This window comes from Tachysurus fulvidraco, chromosome 7, assembly GCF_022655615.1.
Source record: "Tachysurus fulvidraco isolate hzauxx_2018 chromosome 7, HZAU_PFXX_2.0, whole genome shotgun sequence".
In the NCBI taxonomy this organism is placed as follows: domain Eukaryota; kingdom Metazoa; phylum Chordata; class Actinopteri; order Siluriformes; family Bagridae; genus Tachysurus; species Tachysurus fulvidraco.
This window is the reverse complement of record NC_062524.1, coordinates 8,294,056-8,319,872: the sequence shown is the minus strand read 5'-3', so window position 1 is coordinate 8,319,872 and position 25,817 is coordinate 8,294,056. Positions and strand designations below refer to the sequence as shown.

Genomic DNA, 25,817 nt, shown 5'->3' with positions numbered 1-25,817 from the left:
ATTATGTGTGCTACCTGTCTGTAATTTATACCTTTACCTGTGTGTAATTTATACCTTTACCTGTGTGTAATTTATACCTTTACCTGTGTGTAATTTATACCTTTACCTGTGTGTAATTTATACCTTTACCTATGTGTATTTTATACCTTTACCTGTGTGTAATTTATACCTTTACCTGTGTGTAATTTATACCTTTACCTGTGTGTAATTTATACCTTTACCTGTGTGAAATTTATACCTTTACCTGTGTGTAATTTATACCTTTAACTGTGTGTCATTCATATCATTGAGCTTGCGAGATTATGCATTATTCTGTACCATTTTGTAGTATAAATATTCTTATCTATATTCTGTACCATTTTGTAGTATAGTAAGAGTAGTGTGTTTATAGTGAAAATTCTTAAATTAAAAAAATAAAATAAAAAATGTAATTAGCTCCATTTTTCGCTTGATTTTATTTTTCAACATTTTAAAAAGTCATTGTTTTTTTTTTTGTAGTTTTTTTTTGTTTTTGCTAAAGATAGCAGCATCACATTACATGCATTTGATGTTATTTTCTAAAGACCAGGAACACCTTATAAAAATAAAATAAAAATAAAAATAAAAAAATTAAATAGAGCTCCAGTTCAGTTAATTCTACTTTTCTAAAATTCATACACTAGACACACTAGACAATGCACAGTGTATATAGTATCATTTGGTACACAGCGAAGGCTTTTTACACAAACTTTAAATAAACTTTTACCTTCAAAAAGCCTAAAAAAATCAAGGATAGAAAATAAGGACTGAATAAGAAAATATCATACAAAAAAGTGACAACAACGCAGCTTGCACACTCATTCAGATAATCTTAAAGACGCCACAAAGTCAGAAGTCACAATCCCACACAGTAGCATGAATAGCACTTACAGTAGAGCTGTAGTTTATGTGAGGTCCAAATACTGATACTGAACACTTAGATCTTAACCAGAGTTTGTCTCTAAATACTTACTTGTGTAACTTATAATAAACTGATTCTCTTTTATTTTATAAATTTATTCCCTTTCAATGGTTTGGGCTATGCTTAGTATATAATCCATAAACGTCTCTCTTTTGTTCTTGCGTTGTTTGTTTGTTGTTTTTTTTTTTTTCTAGACATTTTTCTTGACATTTAGAAGGTAATTGTTAGACTTTCAACTTGTCTCTTTTCCTTTAACAATTTTAATTGTGATTCATTTTGACAGGTTATTCAATTTCAGACAGACAGAAGCTGATAAGTATTTTTTTGGAAATAAGTTGAGTCATGACCGTCCATAGATGCTCCGTACCGTGTTTATAATGGACCGCTTGAATAAACTGTGACAGTCTCTTTTAGGAAATTGCACGTCCACTACTTAGCAATTATTATTTTATTGCTATTTTATTGCGAAGTGTCAGTCGGCACTCTGAGCTTGGGTGCATGGTGTTCTGCGTTCGAATGATTTAATGGTATTGAAGAGGGCAACACAAAAGAGCATGAAAGAGAAGGGTAATGAGGATAGAAGTAAGCCGCTACATTAATAACTATGTAAGTTGCTTCAGGCTAGGATAGTGAGTGGGTTAAAAAAAAAGAGAGGGAGAGAGAAAAACATCTGAGAAAAAGTAATCAAAAGTGCCCCCTTTGTGATGATTTCAGCCTGCTGTATTATTTCTGATGTACTGTTGAGTCCAGTGGGAGCAGTCAGTATTGATTGCAAACCCCAAACACACATCTCTCTCTCTCTCTCTCTCTCTCTCTCTCTCTCTCTCTCTCTCTCTCTCTCTCTCTCTCTCTCTCTCTCGTTCTTTCTCTTTCTCTCTCTGTCTCTCTGTCTTTCTTATTTCTCGAAATAGCTTTGAAAAGAAAACAACATGGCGTCAAAAAATATTTTCCCTCTTCACTGGGTATGTTGCCGATAAATCGTGTGACTAGAGTGACTTGTTAAAAGCATTAGGGAACTGGTACAGTATGAACATCGATCATGCTGGAAGTACAAAATGATTTATTATGAGCCTTCTGGGTTTTTTTTGCTCACTAGTAAAGAACGCAGCTACTTTTACACAAGACATAGTGGAGGAAATGCATTATGCTAATCCACATTCATACCTACAGTAGACGCTGCACGTTTTAATAGCGTTTCTAAGCAAAGCAGCATCTGATTCTTTCACTTCTCTGTAGATCCGTGCTGAAAGCGATCGCTGTGAGTCACAAGGCGCTGAAACAGCGCTACGATTCTTCCATTCAGAAAGGTTATGACGTTTTTCTTCTGCTCGTAGCACATTGTGCTGCATATGGACACGCTTTTGTGCATTGATTATCGCAAACGTGTCTTTGCACAAGGTCACTTCTCACCCTTGAAAAATCTTCCGCTTCATTTTCTGAGCCTCCTGGCAATTCCGTGGCGACCCGGGTGTTTTATCACTCCTTTGTCACTCTAGTCAAAGCCTGCATGGAGTATGAGAGAAAAGCGACAAGTCCTTTGCTTTTTCTGCATGTGCTAGTAGCTAAAAAGGAAATGAATGGAGTCACTATACATGTTGAAGAACAGTCATTAAACCTCTACTGTATGCCAGGGGAAGTTTGAACTTTACATTTACATCATGTCTCCTCCGCCAAAGAAATCACTTATATGGAGTCTCTGAAAGACGTATCGGTGTAAATGTAGCCAAATGGAAAAAGTGTAAGAAGCTGAATTTGGGTTGCGGAGTTTTACAGGCCACAAAAAACCTTCCTTATTAAAGGTAAACGTCAATTTTAAATTCTAACATTTATGTTCTGAATTTTTAGATAGATATAAAGCTGTTTCGTTACTCGAACTCGACCAAAAACCAAATGCATTTCGCTTAAATTTGAATGCAGTGTACCATGAGAATAAATAAATACAATAAATTAACAATAATAACGTAATAAAAATTCTTTCTTTCTTTCTTTCTTTCTTTCTTTCTTTCTTTCTTTCGATAATTGTCACAGACACTCACAGACACACACACACCGCAATGACCACTTATTGCATCACTTGTGTGTAATCAAAATACACATATATCACAGATTTAGCCCCAGAATACACACACACACACACACACACACACACACACACACACACACACACACACACACACACACACACACACACACACACACGCACTCATACACACTCTCACACACACCTGGAGAAAAAGATGCAGTTTGCCTGTCTCTATTTCTTTCACTTTTATTTTTCACTGTCATTTTATCTCCCTCTCCCACTCTTTCTCCATTTCTTCCTCTCACTACCCCTCTCTTCATTCTCAAAATCTATCCTGCCCTTGTTCAACAAAGAGCGACTTTGGCTCAGACTAGCAAAGCTCTAAATCCTCTTTCTTCACGCCAATCTTTGTCCAGCTGAAAGCAGTTTTTACACCACTCTCTCTCTCACCTCTCTCTCTCACCTCTCTCTCTCTCTCCCTCTCTCTCTCTAGCTTGATAACATAATGTTCACAGGGTTGACTGTGTGAAAAGATGCCTAAAGTAATAAATGCATGTTTGTTTGTGCAGTAAAATGCTGAAGGAGCTGTATTTGTGGAACTGGGCAGAGTAAGATTAATAGTTTGACCCATAAAATCCAGTGTCATAATCTCAACAAGAACACATTGTATTCCTCTGCACTGGTAGGAATGATTGATAGACAGACAAAACTTTTAAAGCTCAAGTCCTCGTCATAACCAGGACAGATCTTTGAATTCGATTATTTAATCATTTATCTCCATTCTGTGTTTATACTAGTCAGGGGCCGGGGCAGGAGCAGGGGCAGGGGCAGGGGGGCTTTAGAGCCTATCCTGGGAATACTGGGTAAAGTGGGAAGACATCCTAGATGGAATGCCACTGTATCACAGAAAAAGAGAGAGAGAGAGAGAGAGAGAGAGAGAGAGAGAGAGAGAGAGAGAGTTAGTTATAAAAGTTGAAGAAAGAAAGAAAGAAAGAAAGAAAGAAAGAAAGAAAGAAAGAAAGAAAGAAAGAAAGAAAGAAAGAAAGAAAGAAAGAAAGAAAGAAAGAAAGAAAGAAAGAAAGAAAGAAAGAAAGAAAGGTTTTGTTAGGTTTTGGTCTTGAACTGTTTCAGTAGCCGTTACAGTTTCCGTGAGGAAGTGAATCATCTTTGTGTGCTTTATTCACATGAAGCTTTGCCTCAGTGTAACAGGAAGTAAAGCTGTGGAACATTTACTCCTCACTGATTTATCCCTCACCTCACTTTTATTTGCTGATGCTGCTGTTTGTCATGTCAAATCTAAATCCAGGTTCTGTACGACTACATCATGCTTGTTTTATGGGTCTAACAACCCAAGATGAACAAAGTGTGTGTATTTATCTGTCTGTGTTTATGTGTGTGTGTGTGTGTGTGTGTGTGTGTGTGTGTGTGTGTGTGTGTGTGTTATTTACAGCAGTATAAGTACCTCATAAAAGATGAAATGTGTATTTAGATAAGTGTCAGATATGTGACTCACCTTTACTGCGCACCGTCAACACGTCAGACGTGAGCAGAATGACTTTTATGGTGAGATAGTAAGTCACAGATGACACATTTTGTGTTACATTAGTTTTCATTACATTTGGGACAGAAATTAACTTACTGTTATTATTATTATTATTATTATTATTATTATTATTATTATTATTATTATTATTATTATTATTATTAATAACCTTTGAAATAAGCCTTCACTATATATTTATTTATTTGTTTGTTTATTTATTTATTTATTTATTTATTTTGCATTTAGTCAGTCATATCTAAATTTTGAACAGTGATTATTTTCTAAGAAAAGCATTTTTTAAATATTGTTAGCATTGAATTACGGAAAACATTAAATTACTAAAATTATTATTAGCATGAGGACATTAAGGTCATTCTAATTATACTTAAAATTATTATTGATGTTGTACTTTAAGTCGATAAGTCATGTGGGGATGTGGTAGGTTAGTGTTTAAGATGTTGGTCCACCATGTGCCTCTGCTGGGCCCCTTAACAAGGCCCTTACCACTCAATTGCTCAGTTGTATAAAATGTGGGATTAAACGTCGTCTGCCGAATGTTGGAAATGAAATGAAAGGTAACAAAGTCTTTCAAAGTGAGTAATCGATGTTTTACTATTATTAAAAATGAATGAGAGAACTTTTCTTCTTTGGGAAATCTTCAGGAAATGTGGACGAGGTAACTTCCTGTTGAACAGATGATTGGTGGAATGTATATTCTGGGACTGGAGGTTCTAGATAGATAGATGGATGGATGCAGGATGGATGGATAGATATTTAAAAGAAGAATAATGTATAAACTGTTATTGGCACCTTACTTGTTTAACTTTCTTCTCTATGATGATGATGATGATGATGATGATGATGATGATGATGTGTGTGTGTGTGTGTGTGTGTGTGTGTGTGTGTGTGTGTGTGTGTGTGTGTGTGTGTGTGTGTGTGGTGATGTTGGGTTGTCTAGAAATGTTGTATTTGTCTATTGTGTCTCTATAAATGAATGTTAGCCAGAATGAAAAATTTCCAACAAAGGCTATTTTATGTTCCAATGGAAAAGGCTGTATCTTATGTTTCCAACTGAAATGTCCTAAACATGATGTCTATTACCCCTCATACACATGGGCTGAAGTTTACCCCAGCCCGCTATTAGTGCACGACGCTGAGGCACTTCAGTGTATAACATTGTTCTACACAGCTGTTAGTCAGTAATGAACAAGGAAAGCCATTGTCCTTAAGACTGAGAGTGTATATTGATTGTGTAGGATGGATGAGCGAGCGCTCAGAAGAAGCAGCCCACTTGAGCATCAGCAAATAATAAAGACACCCCTAAGGCTAGAGCAATTAAAGGGCTTCAATTTGCACTAACAGCTTTAATTCATTTCAAGCACAAGACAACAAATTGGGAGTTTGTGTGTGTGTGTGTGTGTGTGTGTGTGTGTGTGTGTGTGTGTGTGTGTGTGTGTGTGTGTGTGTGTGTGTGCGCGCGCATTGTGTGCGGGGGTGGTGGTGGGGTGGACAAAATGAAGGCTTTCTATTACTGGTTAACATGTCAGCTGTGGAAACACACAAACACGTGTGTACATACAAACACATTGACAGTTGGTTGAAAATCCATTTATTTAAACAAAATATAAACCTGGGATTTATTTATTTATTCATTTTATTCATTTAAATCGGTCTCTCTATACCAAAACTAGACTGAAATCCTCTTAGCTCTTGGTCTGGCATGTTGTTCCTTCGGAGATGCTTTTCTTCTAACCACAGTTGCAAAAAGTGCTTATTTGATTCATGACTTCCTGTCAGCTCCAGGCTGGTCATTTTCTCTCTGGTCCAATCTCTCTCATCATCAAAGCAAGCCCAGTGCTCTGTTGCGAGAGACAGATTCAGCGGCGTGACAAACTGTCGACTTGTTTCTGGTGTACAGTTTGATAGCTTGTTACTGGATCTCTTGAAGCAGAGGTACAGTATATTAACTAGCCTGGCTTGGCATTTAGGGATGTGTTATACAATTGTACAGCATGCAGATGATCGATACATGGTGCCGTAAATCATCTTAATAGCACCTGAGAAACATGAGAGACTCGGTGAGAATCTGTTTCTCAATACATGGAACTTAATATATGGAGCCTGTGTACTGTACACCTGCTCATTCATGGAGATATTCAGTCAGACAATCCTGTTGCAGTCCATGCATTAAAATGAATAAAATCATGCAGATACAAGTCAAGAGTTTCAGTTAAAGATTATCAGAATGAGGAAATATGGGCTCTCACATTCTGACTTTGGCTGTGACATGATTATAGGTGAAATAGGGGCTGGTTTGTGTGTTTAAGAAACTGCTTAGGTAAGGAAATTTCACAAATAATGGTTTCTAAGTTTTCCACAGAATGGTGCGAAGAGCAAAGTGATAAAAAAAATGACTTGTTGCTCAGAGGTCAAAGGAGAATGGTTAGAGAGAAAGGTTTTGATCTCCAACAATCACTCTTTTTAACCGTGAAAAGCATCTCAAAAAAATCAAACTGTCAAACCTTGATGCAGCTAGACTACAACAACAACAGAAGCCCATATGCGGATGTTCCTGTCAGGTAAATACAGGAATCTGACTCTAGTGAGTGTGGTCACAAATGACTGGACAACCGAAGCTGAGATGGAAAAAGACAAGAATAGGGTGATGTGTGTACAGAATATCCATCTAATTCTCTTTTATTAATACATTGAGATTTACTAGTTTCTCTGAATTTACAATTGGCATTTCAGAATTTTTTTTTTTAGTATTGATTAGCTAGAAAAAAATAGCAGTTATTGTAAGTTTATTCTCAGACACGTCTGATGGTCAGCCTCGTCTCAGACGTACAACGTAACTGTAAAAACGTGCCATCTGATCGACAGCAAAAAATAATACTCACAGATAAAGTGTTTAAACTCATCACTGTGCTTAATACTTAACTAGTTTACTCAACCTTTTTCAAGTCTGTTAAGCTTCAGTGGCAGTTGCGCTTCAGTGGCGTATCTCTGAGGCTGCTGTAAATCAGTCAAGCACCTTGAGGTGCCTTGACTGACTTCCTGTTTCAAATGGAATAAACATATACATGAAGAATCATGGCTCGTAAGCCATTTCTTTCCAAGAGCTTTATCTGCAAGTAGAAAGGCAGGCACCCTGATGCTAGTGTAATCTAACAAATGGAGTGTCCAAAAATAAATTACAGAAAATGACTGTCGATAAATAATTATGTACAATGAAATTAAAATTTCCCACTTTTCTCTTTCTCTCTTTTCCCCATTTTTTTTTTTTTTTGTACCAAGTGCACTGCAAAACAGAGATTACTGCAAAATGCATTTTTGTCTGTTGTAAACTAAACGTTTTGATTTCCTGAAGGCGCACACGAGTCATTGCTGCTAACTCAGCATTTCTTCAGTTCGTGTATTAATAATTAAACGCTGAGAGAACGAGGCCGGTAGTTGATATACGAACCCAAGATAGTTCTGTAAAGAATTTTGTGCCTATATGATCTGTCTACGCATAAAGCCTATAGAGATTCTGTGTGGAGGTCATCCAATGTACCGTAACAATACGGTAACAAATTCATGTACAAAACATTTGGATATTTTTAACACAAGCTCCAATGTTAGCATTCCAAGCTAATGTTGAATATCAATTTTAGCTAAATCTTTAAACAAACCTAATTCAATCCAGAGCTCAGGTTCTTTTTTGAATGAATAAATAAATAAATAAATAAATAAATAAATAAATAAATAAATAAATAATAGCATTTAGTGTGAAGCTGCTGTTTCACTCGGATGAGTGCGTTTTCATTACGAGTAATTAAAGCAATTTAAATTGAAGGATAGATTTTTTTTTTCCAGATTGCCCCTTAATTACTTTCAGCTTTGCCACAAAGCAAAACATAATCAGAGAACAAACAGTTTAACATGGTATTGACTACATTTTCCACTTTACCCCATTGACATGGCACAAATCTGACCGGACTACAGACTTCAACGTGAACGTCAACTGCACTGTACAAGCATTACATAATTTTCACTGTAATTTGTATTGTATACCTGATGACTAAAGGCTGTTTTGTACATGCCAGGGTACGTTGTGTGTGCATGATTGCTTGGACATGAATTCAGCAGCTATTAGGGTCATAAATGAATAAAATGTGACATGTCTAAATGATGCAATACCAACGTATATAGTGGAGGCAGTATAGCTCCATGTGACATTTTTGTCCACGATCAAATAAGCAGACTAGTGTTCTAGACTAACACTAATGGTTTTCCTATTACATGATTCGCTGTAATGGTCTTAAACCGTCAGTTACAATATCTCTAAATAACTGTAGTTCTAATCATTTTCACAACATAATAAAGTTCACCAACAACCACATTCATTCTATATCTCAATTTTGATTAATCTCAATTAATCGAAAAAGTAGCTAAGTGGTCATAATGCCTACGTTGATGTAAGCTGTAAGTGTCACATGGTGGAGGCCTTTCTGTAAAATCCACTGCTGTTACTTGTGAATTGAGAATGAGGTCATGTAGTACTTAGTCTTTCTTTATAAAAGTCTGTAAAAAGGTGAACTAATGTGGTTGCGGTTGGAAAAGTTCAGTATTTATAGTCAATTATATTCATTTTAACAAATTCAGAGAACTCCTTTGCCACCACATTTAGAATGAGGTGAATAAGTGGCAGTAATTGGAGCAATTTAAATATAAGCCCTTTTAATGTGTAGCCTGACCTAAAGTGTGCATATTAAGTTAATTGTGCCTATATACAGTGTCTCGCATAAGCATTCACTTCACTTCAACTAAGAACCTTTTGTCATATTTCAGAATAAGCCTTGAATGGACTTGAGTGACATTATATGTCACAAACCTATTTAATTTAGCAATGAAAAAAGCTCTAAAGGTGATTATATTCACCTCAGTTGAGTCCGCATAATTTACCATCAAGTCATGTTGTTAATTGTATAGAGTCTCTAGAGCTAAAAGTCTCTAGATTTTCCGAGGACATACTTCAATAAATAATTTGATAAGAATTCACTTCAGTTCAAACGTATTTGTGTAGCACGTTTTACAATGGACGCTGTCTCAAAGCAGCTTTACAGAACAAAAAGTTTAATATTATATAAAGATTAATATAATACAAAGGTTCAAGATTAATATTAGACTTATATTTAAATGTGTTTGTATTTATCCCCAATGAACAAGTCTAAGGTGACTGTGTTGAGGAAAAACTCCCTTAGATGGAAGAGAAAGAAACCTCTAGAGGAACCAGACTCAAAAGTGAACATCATCCTCATTTGGGTGACACTGGAGGGTTCAGGTGACACTGATTATAAATATACACTCCTACAATTGTGTATCGATGAGGAGGTTGTTGTCCTACTGAAGCTGGAACACTTCTAGATGCCTCAGTATCCTTACAGGGTTGGCCTTATCTTGATGAAAGTCCAAAATCTTCATGACATTGAACACAACTGGAGCTGGTACAATATCTGGATGCCTTGGGATTGGTAGAAAAGAGAAGCAGTGGACAGGAATTAGTGTAGCTGCTGTTCATAAAATTAGCAAGCACTAGATTATAATGTCCATGTACTAGAGCACACGATTATGAGAAGTATTTGGATTTGGGAAGAACCAAGGATTCCAGGTCCTGGAGAATGTTCTGGAAACAAAAACATCTCAAAATTGAAACATACTGTAAACATTTAATCTTTTTTTTTTAAAAACTAAAAGATTATAACACGGTTGCTACTTCGCCTAGATAATGGTGTTGGCTAATTGTTAGAGACCAAAGAAAGAGTGCTAAACAACACAAGGGGGGTCAAGTGTCAATGTATTACTACCATCACCATGCTTCATTCACGTGTAATTACAGTATATATTTATTTCAGGTTATCATGAATATAATCAAAGAATAAGCTTATAATAATAATAATAATAATAATAATAATAATAATAATAATAATAATAATAATAATAATAATAATAATAACAGGGGGCACGTTCGCATCACACCTCCAGGGTTGGGGGTTCGATTCCCGCCTCCGCCTTGTGTGTGTGGAGTTTGCATGTTCTCCCCGTGCCTCTGAGGTTTTATCCGGGTACTCCGGTTTCACCCCCCGGTCCAACGACATGCATGGTAGGTTGATTGGCATCTCTGGAAAAATGCTGCCTTGATGCCCAATGACGCCTGAGAAAGGCACAGGCTCCCTGTGACCCGAGAAGTTCGGATAAGCGGTAGAAAATGAATGAATGAATGAATGATAATAATAATAACACCTGCACTAAATTGTCACATGTAGAGGCAGACGGTAATAAAGAAAATGATTTGAAATTGATATATGGCCAGATATTAAGATGTAGTAAAATTGTTTCATTAGTAATTGTTATAACCCACAATACAGTGAAATACACTTCACTGAAAGTATTGCTTGCAACGTGTTGGTCTTTATCTCTTGTTTCTTGTACTGTATATTTTGCCAAGTTGTACATTTCAATACTTTTTCCTGATAGTTGGAAAGCTTGAGCATTGAAGCGAAATAGTTTAGCTTCTGTTTTTGTCCTTTAGGGTGTTTATGTTGTGGCATTTTCACCAGACGTCTTTCTTCAAATGCACTAACTGCTCAGTTTGCATTTGTGTAGCTGAAGCGTGAGGTCAATTAGTATTTGATCTATAACCAAGCGATTTTTTGCAATGATGGTCATGCCAGATGCAGTCTCAGTGTGTTTGCTTAAAGTCTAATGAGTCTGAGTAGAAAAAGAACAAATGTGCCATGTGGGTTTTACAAGTTTAGTAATATTAGACCATTTCTGTAATTCTCCTTATGTAAAGTCGTGTAAACGGACTAGTGGAGGTCATTAGAGGCGGTTTATTTACAGCGGAGAGAGGAATCACAGAGTGGGTTTGCTAATTTATTTATTTATTTGATCCAGGATGATGAGCAAAATACGGATGGGGAAAACGAAGCCTATTGTGTTGTGTTAAAATAAAATCTTTCTCTCTCTTTTACTCTCTCTCTCACTCTCTTTCTTTTACTCTCTCTCACTCACACATACAGTACAGTACACACACACACACACACACACACACACACACACACACACACACACACACACACACCTTTTAATATCCTTAAGAGGACCTTCCATGTAATTGTCAGGACTCAGCCTGGACTGTTGACCACGTGCCTTTGTTTACGTTCCTCGTCACGTGTCTGCCCCGCCTTCGTCTGCCCCTCCCTGTCTCCACACCTGTTCCTAATCATGTCTCATTGTCTTTTGTATTTAACTGTGCCGCGTTGCCTTGTGCAGTGCGGAATCAACTGTTGTCTTTGTCTGGTCTAGTTTGTGTTATGTTTCATGTTTTTCATTATTAAACCCTGTTCATTTTTGGCATCCTGCGTTTGGGTCCGATTTTATTATGTGTTCATGACAGTAATATTACTGAATTCTATATGTCTTTTATTCTTTAATAATTTTTAATAAACACCAACGTTTCCATGTGGATCTGTTTCTTCTACTAAAATGTTTTAGCTTCACCTGTCTGTAATATAAATCATATTGAATACGTTTCTTTATGTTCTTAAAGAACGTCTGAATTCACGTTTTGAATGGTAATTTAAGAAATGCCTCTGAGGTTCCTTCATGTTTGTTTTTCTGTCATCTCGTTAAATCCCTCTTCTTTGCCAGGAAATCCTCTGTTTTATTGTGCGAGTGTAATTAGGAAGGAGCTCTGCAACACTTTGTCATGTGCAACCTTTTCCAGTTTATGCCACATGTCAAGTCTGTTTGTTTTTGATGGATATTATTTATTTAAAATGATTCCTCCAGTATTTTGTCTATTGAAAAAGTTGCGAACACAAGCACATTTATATACATTAACCTTCGGATATACTGACAATGTGAGTTATGGAGACAATTATTATCCTTTTAGTCATCTTTAGAATGAGCTAATAATAGCCGCATATAGTTCACGGTATCTTTAATTAATCGCATGTAACACCAGTGCTGTTTCACACGAACCTTTTATCCACTTAAAGGCCTTCAGGGAACAATTATGATTAAATGGGGAATTCAATTTAGGTCTGTTAGAGACAATGCAGATAGCTAACATGGTCAACTGGACTAAAGCTGAACTAAAGCATTTCTAAACTCATTTCTCGGTCCATCAGACAGCAATCATATAGTTGCTACTTTTTCCAGTTATCAGTTTTTTCTTAGTTGTTTATTTAAGGATGCATCTATAAAAACTACAAAAAGACAAATGATAAAATTTCGAATATGATAATAATTTTTGTGATAACGAAGTGAAGATGTTACTGAGCCGCTGCGACAGTTAATCGTAGTTCAGTCAGCATTGTGTCCGGGATGTCGGGTCAGAATAGGTGGACAATTTGCAGTCATTTATCATACACCAGCACAAACATCATCACATGACAAAATACAGCATGAAAGATATATGACTCCAGATTGTCTAGATACAAGAGTCACAGCCAAATCAGACCAAAGCACACAGATACTATCAAATTATGAGTTTGGTTGTTTTTTTGTTTTTTTTGTTCATGTTTATTTCTTTGATAATTTGTTAGAAATGATAGTCATCCAGCTTACTCGTGTTGCTGGTTTGTTTTATTGTTTAAACATGGGAAAATGTTTGGGTAGAGAGCTCATGATTGTTAATAGTTTTGATCTTCCTTCTGTAATTTCAAACAGCTAGATAGAGTTAGTAAAGATAGTAGAGCAGTTTGTGGGTTACAGAATTGGAGACGCAGGTAGATGTGAGCTTCCATAGTGTGTAATATTTCTGTAATGTTAGGTATTAATACAAGTGGTTAGCACGTTTGCCTCACACCTCCAGGGTTGGGGTTCGATTCCCGCCTCCGCCTTGTGTGTGTGGAGTTTGCATGTTCTCCCCGTGCCTCAGGGGTTGCCTCCGGGTACTCCGGTTTCCTCCCCTGGTCTAAAGACAAGCATGGTAGGTTGATTGGCATCTCTGGAAAATATTCCGTAGTGTGTGAGTATGAGAGTGTGTGTGCCCTGCGATGGGTTGGCACTCCGTCCAGGGTGTATCCTGCCTTGATGCCCGATGACGCCTGAGATAAGCACAGGCTCCCCGTGACCCGAGGTAGTTCAGATAAGCGGTAGAAAATGAGTGAGAGAGTGAGAGATATTAATAAACAGATAATGATATATGTCTAAAAACTGCATACATCTGTACTATTTACTTTATCAAAAGAGCCTGAGATTCAAGCTATGGACACATATGCGCAGGACAACCTACAATAAAAAGATCTTTAAGGAAATATAAATATTCTCACTCACTCACTCATTTTCTACCGCTTATCCGAAAATATAAATATTAACTAAGTTAATATTTATATTTTCGGATAAGCGGTAGAAAATGAGTGAGTAGGTGAGAATATTTATATTCTCATATATAAATGTAGGCTGTTTTCATTGTTGTGCATTAACTAATGTGATATGTATATGATATATTCTAGATTAATTACTTGAGACTCAATCATTTTAATAATTAAGCGTAATGATGGATAATTCCATTTATTAGTTATTGATATTTGCCTTTGTTTGTTGTTTTCAGACTTTGATGATGACGAACAGAAGGTCAAGACCCAGAGGCCAAGATCAGCCGACCAGCCGGGAGTGTTCCAAGCCCAAACAGGTACGCTTTACTTTGTCTTCTCTCTCCATAAATTCTATGGTTAAAAAAATACAAAAAATAAAAATATCTTGCTAGGCAACCCCATTTCACAACTTTTACATTGTAGCCTCACTCTGTCTATTTTAGCTCTGAGGGAAGATGAGAATCTGACTCACCCACATGCAAATGAACATGTAATGTGATTATAAGGCGTGCAATTAATTCAATTTAGCCAGTCATTCTGTGATGCTGCCTCGACACAAGGACATTTTGGAAATGACATAGAAGAGTCTGGAGATCATCACCCGCTGGCGCGCTTTACCCTGCTGGTGTGGCTGTGTCCCAATGCCACCTCCAAGGAAGCTGTATATAGTTACTCCAGGCACAGTGAGAGGCAAATCAAAGTGAAGCAATGAAACGCAAGCAAATAAAGTATTGGCCCAGGGCATATGGCCTCTCTCAAAGCTGCCGAGTCCAATTAACATTGGTGTTCTTTCTCCCCTCTAACCTAATCAACAGAACACTGAAGTCTGGCACTTGGGCTTCTGTTAGGAGGTTGAAGCATATGGATCGTGTAAATCTTTGAAAACTGTATAGGTTTGCTGACCTTAACAGGAAGAAGCAATTCACTGACTGACACTATTAAAAACAAACACACTAATACTGGATAGTGCCACCATCATGCCACCTCCATCAGCCTGCACTGTCGACACAAAATAAGTTGGGTCCATGGATTCATTCTGTCCCAAGTGTAGCCTCAGATCCTAGTTTCTTGCTGACAGAAATGGCACCTGATGTGACTGATGTGATCTTCTTCTGTTAGAGCTCCACAAGCTTGAATGCCATGTGCATTCTCTGAGCTTTTTTGCTCACAACTCTTGTACACGGTGCTTCTTTAACCATCTATAAATGGGGCCACATTACCTGATGTTATATAAGGTAGATGTGGTTTATATAATGTCTGTTCTATACTCGGGCAGCAAACATGTATTTTCAGCTTTTTAGACATCTCAGGTCATTTCACTGTCTAATTAGACCATATGTACTGTAGTTGCTGAGGGATTGGTAACAGTAATGTTTGTACATACAGTAGTGTACAGGAACTGTATCATAGCTATATTAACACCTGAATCTATTAGACTGTGGTTGAGCATGTAAAAGTGAATAACAGCTCCTGACTAATAAGGAGCCGTACTTTTTGTTGAATATTTTGTAATTGCAACTGGTTTGTCACCATCTCTCGTGCCACTGACACTGGTATACATTTGCGCTTTAGTCTACTTGATAAAACGTGCAGAAACGTGCAGATCCTGCATTCTGTGTGGACTGAATTTTATAGTTGCTCATCTGGTGTGAATTCAGACTCAGTAGCGTGACGTTCGGCAGTCAATTTTTTTTAATTGTCATGAAATGGCCTTTGGTTTAGTTCCCATTATCTTAAAGCAAAAATTATCGCATTTAATCTCAGTTGTTTTCTCATCTACATGAGAAGAGAGGATTACAGGGGTCTGAAAAGCCAGGCTTCGCTTAAATAAGACATTGAATGCATGTGTACTGTATGATTACGTCTCTAAATCGCATATTATTTATTTTTATATATACAGTATATATAAGGAGAGTTGATGGTTAACTGAGTTTTGTCACTAGAGTATACAGGAAACAGGAAGGTAACTGGATGATCCCGTGAATAATTTTTTTTATCATGCAGTGTTTGTGGCCAGATGTTTGTGGACACCTGACCATCACACTCTTATGTCTTCTTTCCCCAAAATATTGCCACAAAGTTGTAAGCATACATTTGTATACAATGTTTTTGTACGCCTAACCATTGCAGCTGCCTTAAGTGGATCTAAGTTGTTTAAACCTCTTCCACCATAACAATGCTTCATTTTACAAAGTGAGTTTGTGAAGAAATGGTGTGTTATGGTTGGTGTGGAAGATTTTGAGTGTCATGCATAGAACCTTGACTTTGACTCAACCCCACTGAACACTACTGGGGTGAACTGGATCAACAACTGTACCCCAGACCTCAACATCTGATCTCATTAATGAACTCGTAGCACAATGAACCCAAATTCCGACAGCCACACATCTAGCAGAAAGTCTTCATCTAAGTGTGGAGCATATTATAACAGCAAAAGGGGACTTTTTCACCACTGAAAAAAACAACAACAACAAAAAAAACTTTATCTATCAGTGTTTCAATGCAACCCATAGTTTCTTTGCTGCCATTGGCTGCCTTTTTAGCAAACCCAGATCAGGGTATAACTTGAATAACCACTGTAAAGTACACTTAGCAATATTTTAGCTACTTTAATTAAGACCAAATATGATTCAATGGATTAATGTCATTTTTCAAGATTGAAACTACCAGCTGACAAGTATTTGTTGACTATTTGATGGCAGCCAAATCATGTTAAATCACTGAGCACTAAAGCTGGTGTTATGTACAGCAAAGGCTTTAATGGTTTTCATCCTCATTTGAACTCTGTCTTAGGTGATCCAGCAGCTGAAGAGTGGTCTCAGTGGAGTGTGTGCTCATTGACGTGTGGGCAAGGATGGCAGGTGCGTACTCGTTCCTGTGTGTCCTCTCCGTATGGCACACTGTGCAGCGGACCGCTGAGGGAGACGCGCCTCTGTAACAACACTGCCACCTGCCCAGGTGAGCCCCAGCATCAAGCAGGTAGTGTACCTCCTTATCATCCAGACATACACACACACGCACACACACACATTGAAAATGTACTGCATGAGCACACACATTAATGTTGCGGTTAGCTTCCTTTCACTAAATCTGTAGCCACAATGCACGGTATGCATGAGAATGACCGCACAAACTTTGCATTATTCTTTATATCTGGCATAACATTTACTCACTGGTCTCTCACACACACATGCACTCACACACAGGGTCGTATACCCTAATCGACTAATACATTCACTAGTCGCTGCTGTGGATTAGGTACTGTAGGTATTACAAAAAAGGATAAATGTACTTTGAGAAAATGAAGCCAGTTCTACAGTCAACTGCACATTGTGTTTAACTACATTTTCACCCCTTTGCTTTAATGGAACATTTTTACTTTCAAATGGAGTCTATAGGTGTGTGTAAAGTGTGTGAAAGAGGTGTGTTTTTTAATCCCAAACCCAAACGGTATTGCTCAGGCAGTTCTTCTTCATATATGTTAAAGCTGAGTAAAATTCCAATACAGTCCTTGCATGGAATAGACTCCGTCTTGTTCGGTGACGTGTGCTATAGATCCCACTCAGCTAGTTTAGAGTCCGTAAGTTAAATATGCCAGAATATACACGTTTTCCCGACTCATTTTGGGATGCTATTGACATTATTGGTGACATGGAGTCTGAAATCTTCCAAGAAAAGAATGTTAGTCATTGAGGTTTAGGGAAATCTACTTGAGTTTATTCTTTTAAGCTAATACCAGTGAAGATCTACATGTAATTACTCATGTTCAATGCCCGTGCATCGAAGATGACAACATAATGCATCTTGGCTCAAATCTTTGGTGTTTTGGAAAAGCACCTTAGAATATTGTTGAGTTTGATTGCTTTTGCTTTCATTTCTTTGATCGCTATATGAAATCTTGGACCTTAGATCCTGGCTTTGATCTGATCAAAGTTTGGTGAGTTTGGTGAGGTTAAGAGATTTATATTTATATATCTAAAGTGACAGAAGTTTGGTCTTCGTGACTCTGTACAACATCACTATAGATTTGAAATGAAGAAATGAAACACCTGGGTATATTAGATTAAACTTTCGCAGTAGGTATCGCAGTACATTTTTATCTACTACCATGACAAAATTAGGGATCTCTAAACAATAGTACTAAATTCTAGCCAGATCTTCTATCCATAATTTTTTTTAAAGGATATAAATGTCAACACTGATCAGAGCACTCATTCTTGTAAATTTTTATGCTCATGACCACGAGGCCAGTCTTCATTGCCTTATAGTTAATGCACATTTCCGGGCCCATGAGCCATTTATGGATTACCATTAGTTTTAGTATAATGTAGGTCATACCATATGCTAATGTGGTACTTATGCAAATAGAGTAACTGTCGTATTTGTTATTTAGCAGCTGTATTGATATCCCAATATTCATAGCCTCCTCTTTGATGATAAATGAGTTTGTAAGGTTAGCGTTTGATGTATTTTTAGCATTTACTCCACTTGCTGAGGCATGTGGAGTCAGGACAGAGGCGGCTGATCTCAAATAAGGGAAAAACACATGGAATTTATGTACTGTGTAAACTGCTTGGGCATGGATTTTGGGATGTAGTTTCAAAGAAACACAATACAGACTGGAAGAAGCATTTTCCTAAATGCTTTGTTGACATATTGGTTATAAATCATTCACAAATCATCAGGTTTGCCACAAATCATTATCTTATGCTAGAAAAAAAATGGATGGAAGGAATAAAACACGCATAGTCAGGGTCAAACTGGTTTCAAAGACATTCCACAATGTTATGTAGTTGAATATGGTTGAAAAGTGTGAGATATCGTTCACACATGAAGTAAAGTCATAGAAATGTTGGCAAATAGCTATTGTATCAGACGATTGAACAATTTGGGAAATTGAGAATTTGGGCCTTTACAGGAAAATTATGGTTGATAACGTGGTGTCATGTGTAGCAGTTCAACACAAAGCAGTGTTACTGTGAGCACCCTGAAGTATTTTAATCCTCTTTTACCTCCCTCTTAAAAGACAAATAAATAAAAGACAATAAAAGACAATTGTCACAACCAGAGGAGGAACGAGGCGGACCCGCACACAGGATAGCTTCAAATGAAAGGGGTTTAATAAATGATAAAGACAAACACAGGACAACAACGAGGACTAAAATAATACACATGACGAAACCAACCTAGACTAGATGTAAACAATGAATCCGCACCGCCAGCGGCAACACGGCTCACATTTATACACAGGACAATAATGACACAATGAGGAGCAGGTGTGGTGACTGGGAGGAGCAGACAAAGGCGGGGCAGACACGTGACGAGGCACGACAACAAACACACGTGGCCGAAAGTCCGTGCTGAACCCTGACAACAATTAACGTTGTAAATACCAGCTTCAATTTAAATTTCTGCCTGTTTTGTTGTGTCCATTTTCACGGTAGACTGAAAGTAGACACTCAGGACTTGTGTGTGTGTGTGTGTTTTTTTAATAGGTTTTTTTTTTACATACACACAAATGTTTCTATCTTCAAACTAAATGGTGATACTGTATCAAACTAATTTCTGCTCTCTCGGATGCCCCAAATGTTTGTTCACAAACGTTTAAAATTTCATAATAGATAATTTATTAGATAATTTTCTTTAAGCTGATTGAATATGTCCTATAATTCACCCGTGTACTGGTTAATAATAAAGAAAATCAAAATTCATCCTCCGGAAGACTTTCCTGTGGAGGAAAAACCTATGTTAGACAGCACAGAGAAAGAATTGAGATTCCTTCCAAAAATAGTTCATAAACCTCTTCTTTTAGAAAATGTCCCTATGTCAGAGTTTCTTATTAGGTCTAGATTACATGAACAATTATCTATAGCTAATCTTACATATTAGCTGTTACTATAGAAACATTATTAGATATCAGATATCATATTAGATCAACGCAATAATATAAACATGTCATTTGAATGTAATTTGCCATTTGTGACAAGGCAATGTGATTACTGGAAATATAACATTGAACAGCACTGTTATATAAAATTAAGTCCAGCAAAATTGAGTTCAGTGTCTTTTTTAAGGTCTGTTTTGAAATCCTTAGTACAAGTTCATGGCCGGAGTCTGAAACACAGACAGACGTTTTCATCTCAGACATTTCCAGACAGTAAGAACCTGACTTTTATCCCTGTATAAAAAGACACATAACAAAACAGTGTACTGTCTACTGGTCTTAATGAGACAATGATGTCCATGAACCGAAGTTCAGTTTTCAGGATGCAGCATTGAGGAAAATTGGAATGAAACAGAACCACGAAATTGTTTTCGAATTAAAATGGACAGTACAGCCCCACACAACCAAGGTCTATTATTAAACAGCGGTGTTACGGCCACAGCCCATGATGCACCTGGTTCTCTTTTTTCCACTCCTTACTCTTTCATTATGGATGAACAAGTGTGCAAGTGATTTACGCTGACCTTCTGTGTAGCCTATTTATTATTCAGTGGTGAGTGCTATTGTTGTTGCATTGGGGCTAAGAGCAGAAGGCTAAGGGGATTCCCAAGGCTTGAGCTGAGCATCAGCTTAACTCCACACACACACACACACACACCTTTGGCAAAAATTCAAAATGAATTTAATTAATTGGCCAAAGCAATCATAGGAAAGTGTATTTTGCTTGCAGAGGGATTATTAATCACAATAGTTCAAGCATGAGCATCAGAACAGAAAGTGGTGTTATATTTGAAGCGTTAGGGTATTTACCATTTTCCTGCCCCCCCCCCCATACAATATCATTCAAAATGATGAACAATAAAATTCGATCATAACTGTTCTCATTCTTTTAGTATCCGTTCAGTGCTACTTATTAATGAATGCTGTTAATCCCAGAAAGAAACCCAAGAGATTCCTTCCTCATAACAGGATATTTTATCTCCTTAGACAACTTGTGAATCTCACCTTTAGTCACTTCATGCAAATTTGGGGTAACCATGGACTGTCCTCTCCCTCTAGCATTGCTAATCTACCATGCTCATGTGGATTTCTCCTTTACAACATCAGAAGGATTGTTGCAAGTCACTTGTTCAGTTGCTTGTTCAGTCCCTTGTTATTTTGAGACTGGACTAATACAACTCACTCATGGCAGGTCTCCCTCTGAGTGCCATTCGACCTCTGGAAATGATCCAGCTGTACAACTTGTTTTCAACCTTGTGAAGTTTTCCCACACCACCCCATTACTTGGCTTTTGGTGGCTTCATGCATTAGATTTAAAACACTGATGCTTGCCTATAAAACCAAAAACAGACCACCTCCTACCTCAAAGTTCTTACCACACATAACACCACTCTATGCTCCCTCAAATCCTCCAGAACTGCTCGAATTGGTCCCACTATCCCTCAGGGTACAAGGAAGACCTGCATCAAGACTCCTCTGTTTTAGCACCTGTGAGGTGGAATAAACAGATGACTTGCTCACTGGCTGTCTTCAAATGATGTCTAAAGACTTATCTCTTTTTGAAATTCCTAAACTAGCCCTTAAACAACTTAAACTAGTCCTAGTAAACAGTATCAGGATGTGTTCTTTACTGCCAAATGCTGTAAATGTAATTACTAACTAGTTAAGTTGAATAGTATCAAAAGAGATAATGTGTAATATGGTAATTAAGACTAAGGGCCTTTTTACACCTGGTCACTTCATGTGATTTCTCTGATCCGATAGCTATCTGATTTGTTAAAACTGCTCCATTTACATTAGACCACATAAATACGTCTTGGCGAATCGGATATCAATCCGATCTTTCTACCCGACCAAAATGCAAATATATTTTACCTCATTTCCGGGGTAATTGAAACGGAACACGATTTGGTGTATGAGTTTTTCAGAATGCAATCAAAAAGAAGATGAAAAAACTTGTTACGATGGTTATGCTACAAAAAACAGCATTTACTGTTTGCTGCATTTTCGCTGGCAGCAGCAGTGCATTTTAAGACCCAACGAGACACCTGGGTTAAAGATCGCATGCGAGTGACGTACTTCCGTTTGGGAGAAGTATAGCACTGACATATGTGGCTTGAACAACTGTATCCATTTACACCTGTCCAGTTACGTCTGAAATGCGTCCCAGACCACCTCCTGAAGTGGTGTGTACGATCGGATTTATTTCCGTCTCAAAAACGTTTCGGAGGGCATTTACACCTGGTCTTTTTACGATGTAAAAAGCCCCTAAGAAGTTAAAAGGCTTCTTATAAAATAAAATAGACTGAATAAAGAGGTTCTGCATGCGTTAATTGGTTAATTAAATTGGTGTAAAATATACTGTTATATATTGTGCAACAAAAGAAATAATCAGAATTCCTCATGATTAAACAATTATTATTAATATGAATTATGCTGAAACATGGTTAGTTGCAAGGTTTTCCTATGACCTGCTGCTTACTCCTCATTATGTGGTAATTGCAGAGCTGCGGGTGAGCTCCTTGATGTCAGCATTGCCTTTTTCCTTTTTTTTTTTTTTTTTTTTTTGGCGTGCTGAGCGCCTTACTACGAGATGATATCAGGAAAAATATTAAAGAAAAAAAAAGCAGTTTCCAAGAAAATGTATTTTTGTTACTGCCTTATATTTGTAGTGATACACTTCACTATAGCACTAGGGTGCAAACAGTACTCTTCTTTGTAAATGCTTCTTTTTAATTCTTTGTGCTTCGAGTCTACATGTACTGTATGTCATATTAATGCAAATGTAGTTTACCTTAAAAAAATGATTTAAGGTGCATAATTGGGCCTAAATCCTTGTTTACCAGTACACAAACTTTCAACATATCAGACATTTACGATCAGTATAAACAAATTAATTATTTGAGCACCGCTAGTCTGATTACAGGGTGATGTTTTTTCATAATTTTAGTGTTTGAACATAACACCTTCACACCTTTTCATTTTAGATAGTTATGAGCAAGCATATCTCAGAGAGCAGAAATGAATTTGATATCTTTGAAGATAGATCCATCTTCTGGTAAAAAGCCTTCCTATTAATATCTTGCCCTTAGAAGGTTAGGTAAAAACAAGCACTTACTGTATAAAAAAAAACTGCTGCATCCTTAAAGCTCTGAGTGTCAGTTTTCATACGAGCTTCATATTAACCACCACTGTGAAGTCGGACATAACAAACGAATGTTCAAAGAAATTTGATGCTAAACATGTTCACAATAAAACAGGTACAAATTCCACAATTGTTTGCATTCTCCTTAAAAGAATTAAAGACAAATCTTTATGACTTTAGGGTTAAAGGTACATTATGTGCACTTTTCCAGGTAAAAGATCTACCACATCTTGCATTTTCAGCAGCGTTGCAATATAAATTAAACATTTATTCTATTCTGTCTGTGAACAGCTGTTTTATTGCAGAGGTTCTTATCTTCTTTTAGCCCAGGCAGAAATAAATAAAATACAGCAGAGATATCTTCTAATATGGCATGGTTTATGTTCTACTTAAATAGTTTAGTATGTAATGTACTGTAGTAGTACACTTTCAGGAAAAAAAAAGCAAGATTTAGATTATCATCGTTATTTTTTAAGCACCTGCTCCTCGAAAAGGTCTCCGGACAGCCCAAGATCTAGACACCAACACCTACGGAACTATGGATCAATGTGAAATATGATATAGTTTATTCGCTTTAGGACCAGGCATCATGGTGGCATAGTTTGTAGCTGGTAGCGATCTCAATCCAAAGCTTGGATTATTGTGTATGTAGAGTTCCTCGTGTTCTGTTCATGTCCATGTGGGTTTTGTTTGACTACAGTTTTCTTCCACCTCTTGAACACATTCTGGTAGGTGGCTGGTGGGTAAATCACCCCAAGGTGTAAAAGAGTGTTCTTGTGTGTGTGTGTGTGTGTGTGTGTGTGTGTGTGTGTGTGTGTGTGTGTGTGTGTGTGTATGTGTGTGTGCGTGCATAGTGGCTTGCAACACATCCAGGGTGTATTCCCACCTCATGTTCAGTGTTCCCAGGTTAAACTCTGGATCCAGATGAACGAAGAAGAACTTTAGAAATATATTCTTTGTACCAAACTTTGTGTACTGCACATATAGTATACGTGCCTAATGGATATAAAGTTTTAAATGCTCTAAGAATATGGTATGCCTAGATAAAGCAAATTAAGTCTTATTACTTTTTTCACTGTCTAGGTTTAGATTTAGTGGTAATAGAGAAATACTATTTAAGACCCTATAAGACTGTACACAGTAATCTAATGTAGCCAAAAGTGAATAAATGGCAAGCAGCAAGCAATGAAAAATAAGTGTATAGATCCCTGCTGTGTGAGGCTGTAGAAGAAGGCCGGGGATGTAGGCGAAATTTTAGCCGAGCTCTCGGCTCGTGTTTATTCAGTCTGGTTTTTTCAGTGCACTTTCAGGAACTCAATAAAACAAGACAACAACAGTGAATAGATCCGTCCCGAGCTCACAGCTTTCGCTCCGTCAGGTTCAAGTTCACACTCCTTGGCGTGTGTGTATGTGTGTGTGTAGGTGTGTGCGTGTCTCGCAAGCACTGTACAGCAATACCGCTCTCTCGTTCCATCTTTCTATATCTCTCTCTCTGTCTTACTGGTTCCTGAAATCACAAAAAGGCACAAATAAGTAGTCTAATAGAAAACAAGTGAGAATCATCACGCATTACCTGATTTATTTAACTCTCCTAGCTTGACTCACTTTGTCTTTCTCCACACTCGATGCTCGTCCACACGCCCGCTCCCACACACCTTTGAGTCTGTTCTCAGATCACCTTCTTTCTTTCACGTGTGATATGAGGTGTAAAATGAGGTGTGAGTGTGCTTTTACTTACCTCTTGTCCTGTTAGGACTTTTTGTTTCCCATAACATATTAATATGATACAATCCACAACACTTTATTTGAAGGATACCTACATATGGCCTTTATTACACTTTATTACTTTTACAAAGCAATGCTTGAGGATTTATAAAAGGCTCATAAAGGCTCAAAATCTGCAGGGAGATATAGAAGAGAAAAGATAGAAGAGATAGAAGAGAAAACAATCATTGTGCATCTTTATGGGTTTGCTGATTGAGATTGTTGCTTCATTCTCAACATTTTCAGATTGTCGTATACATGAAAATGGACACACACTGACAGCACACTGACTCTGAAGAGTTCATAAATGCAAAAAAATAAAAGAAATGTGTCCTCAAGTAAAACTATCAACAATCAATAAACCTTGCAAATGGATCTGCTTTCTGCACAGCTTTTGTGCTGTTACCGTCTGAACAGTTCAGTCACCTGAAATCATTTCATTTTCCTGTCATATGGGTTTCTTGTATCATCACGTCTCAATGATATGAATGAAATGAAAATAAACCAACATCACTCAGTTGTATACAGCTATAAGAAATACAGTGGTTACTATAAACACACCCCCAAAAAAGGTAAGATGACAAGTAATGGAACGAAACCAGTTGATAAACTGTGCATTATTTGTAACTCTGCTGTTTTCTTTTTACCCCAACAATCGAAACAGAGTGTGATACGTAAGAGGTGTATACGATAGGGTAAAAACTATCATCAGGAAAGGTACAGAGATATGGTTCAAATAGGGAACAAATAGGTTACAGTCTTTAATAAAGTATCGCAAAAATAATAGTAGTGGGTAGAAGTACCTGAGGAATGAAGAAATCTTGTAAATGCTTTTTTTTGTTTGTGTGAACGAGTGGAGAAACAGTTCGTCAATCAATTCATTGTCCAACTGTTGGTTAAAGATGACTACGTGAGTTTAAACACATGATTAAGAATTGTATATGTATGATTCAAATTTATTTGTATAGCACTTTTAACAATGAACATTGTCTCAAAACAGCTGTACAGATATTATACGATTAATATAATACAAAAATTCATATTAGACTTATGTTTAAATGTGTTTGTATTTATCCTCAATGAACAAGCC

General features: G+C 37.2%; 1 protein-coding gene across 8 annotated transcripts in view; it reads left to right on the top strand.

Moving 5' to 3' along the window:
* Positions 1 to 25,817, top strand: part of adgrb2 (adhesion G protein-coupled receptor B2) — a 371,126-nt gene that overhangs the window by 161,132 nt on the left and 184,177 nt on the right. For 6 of the 8 annotated variants that reach the window (XM_047816851.1, XM_047816849.1, XM_047816845.1 and 3 more), the window contains exons 3-4: positions 14,111 to 14,191; positions 16,668 to 16,853. In XM_047816851.1, the coding sequence (XP_047672807.1) occupies positions 14,111 to 14,191; positions 16,668 to 16,853 (267 nt within the window). The remainder of the gene's footprint in view (positions 1 to 14,110; positions 14,192 to 16,667; positions 16,854 to 25,817) is intronic. The other 2 variants (XM_047816852.1, XM_047816848.1) reach the window with 1 other exon arrangement.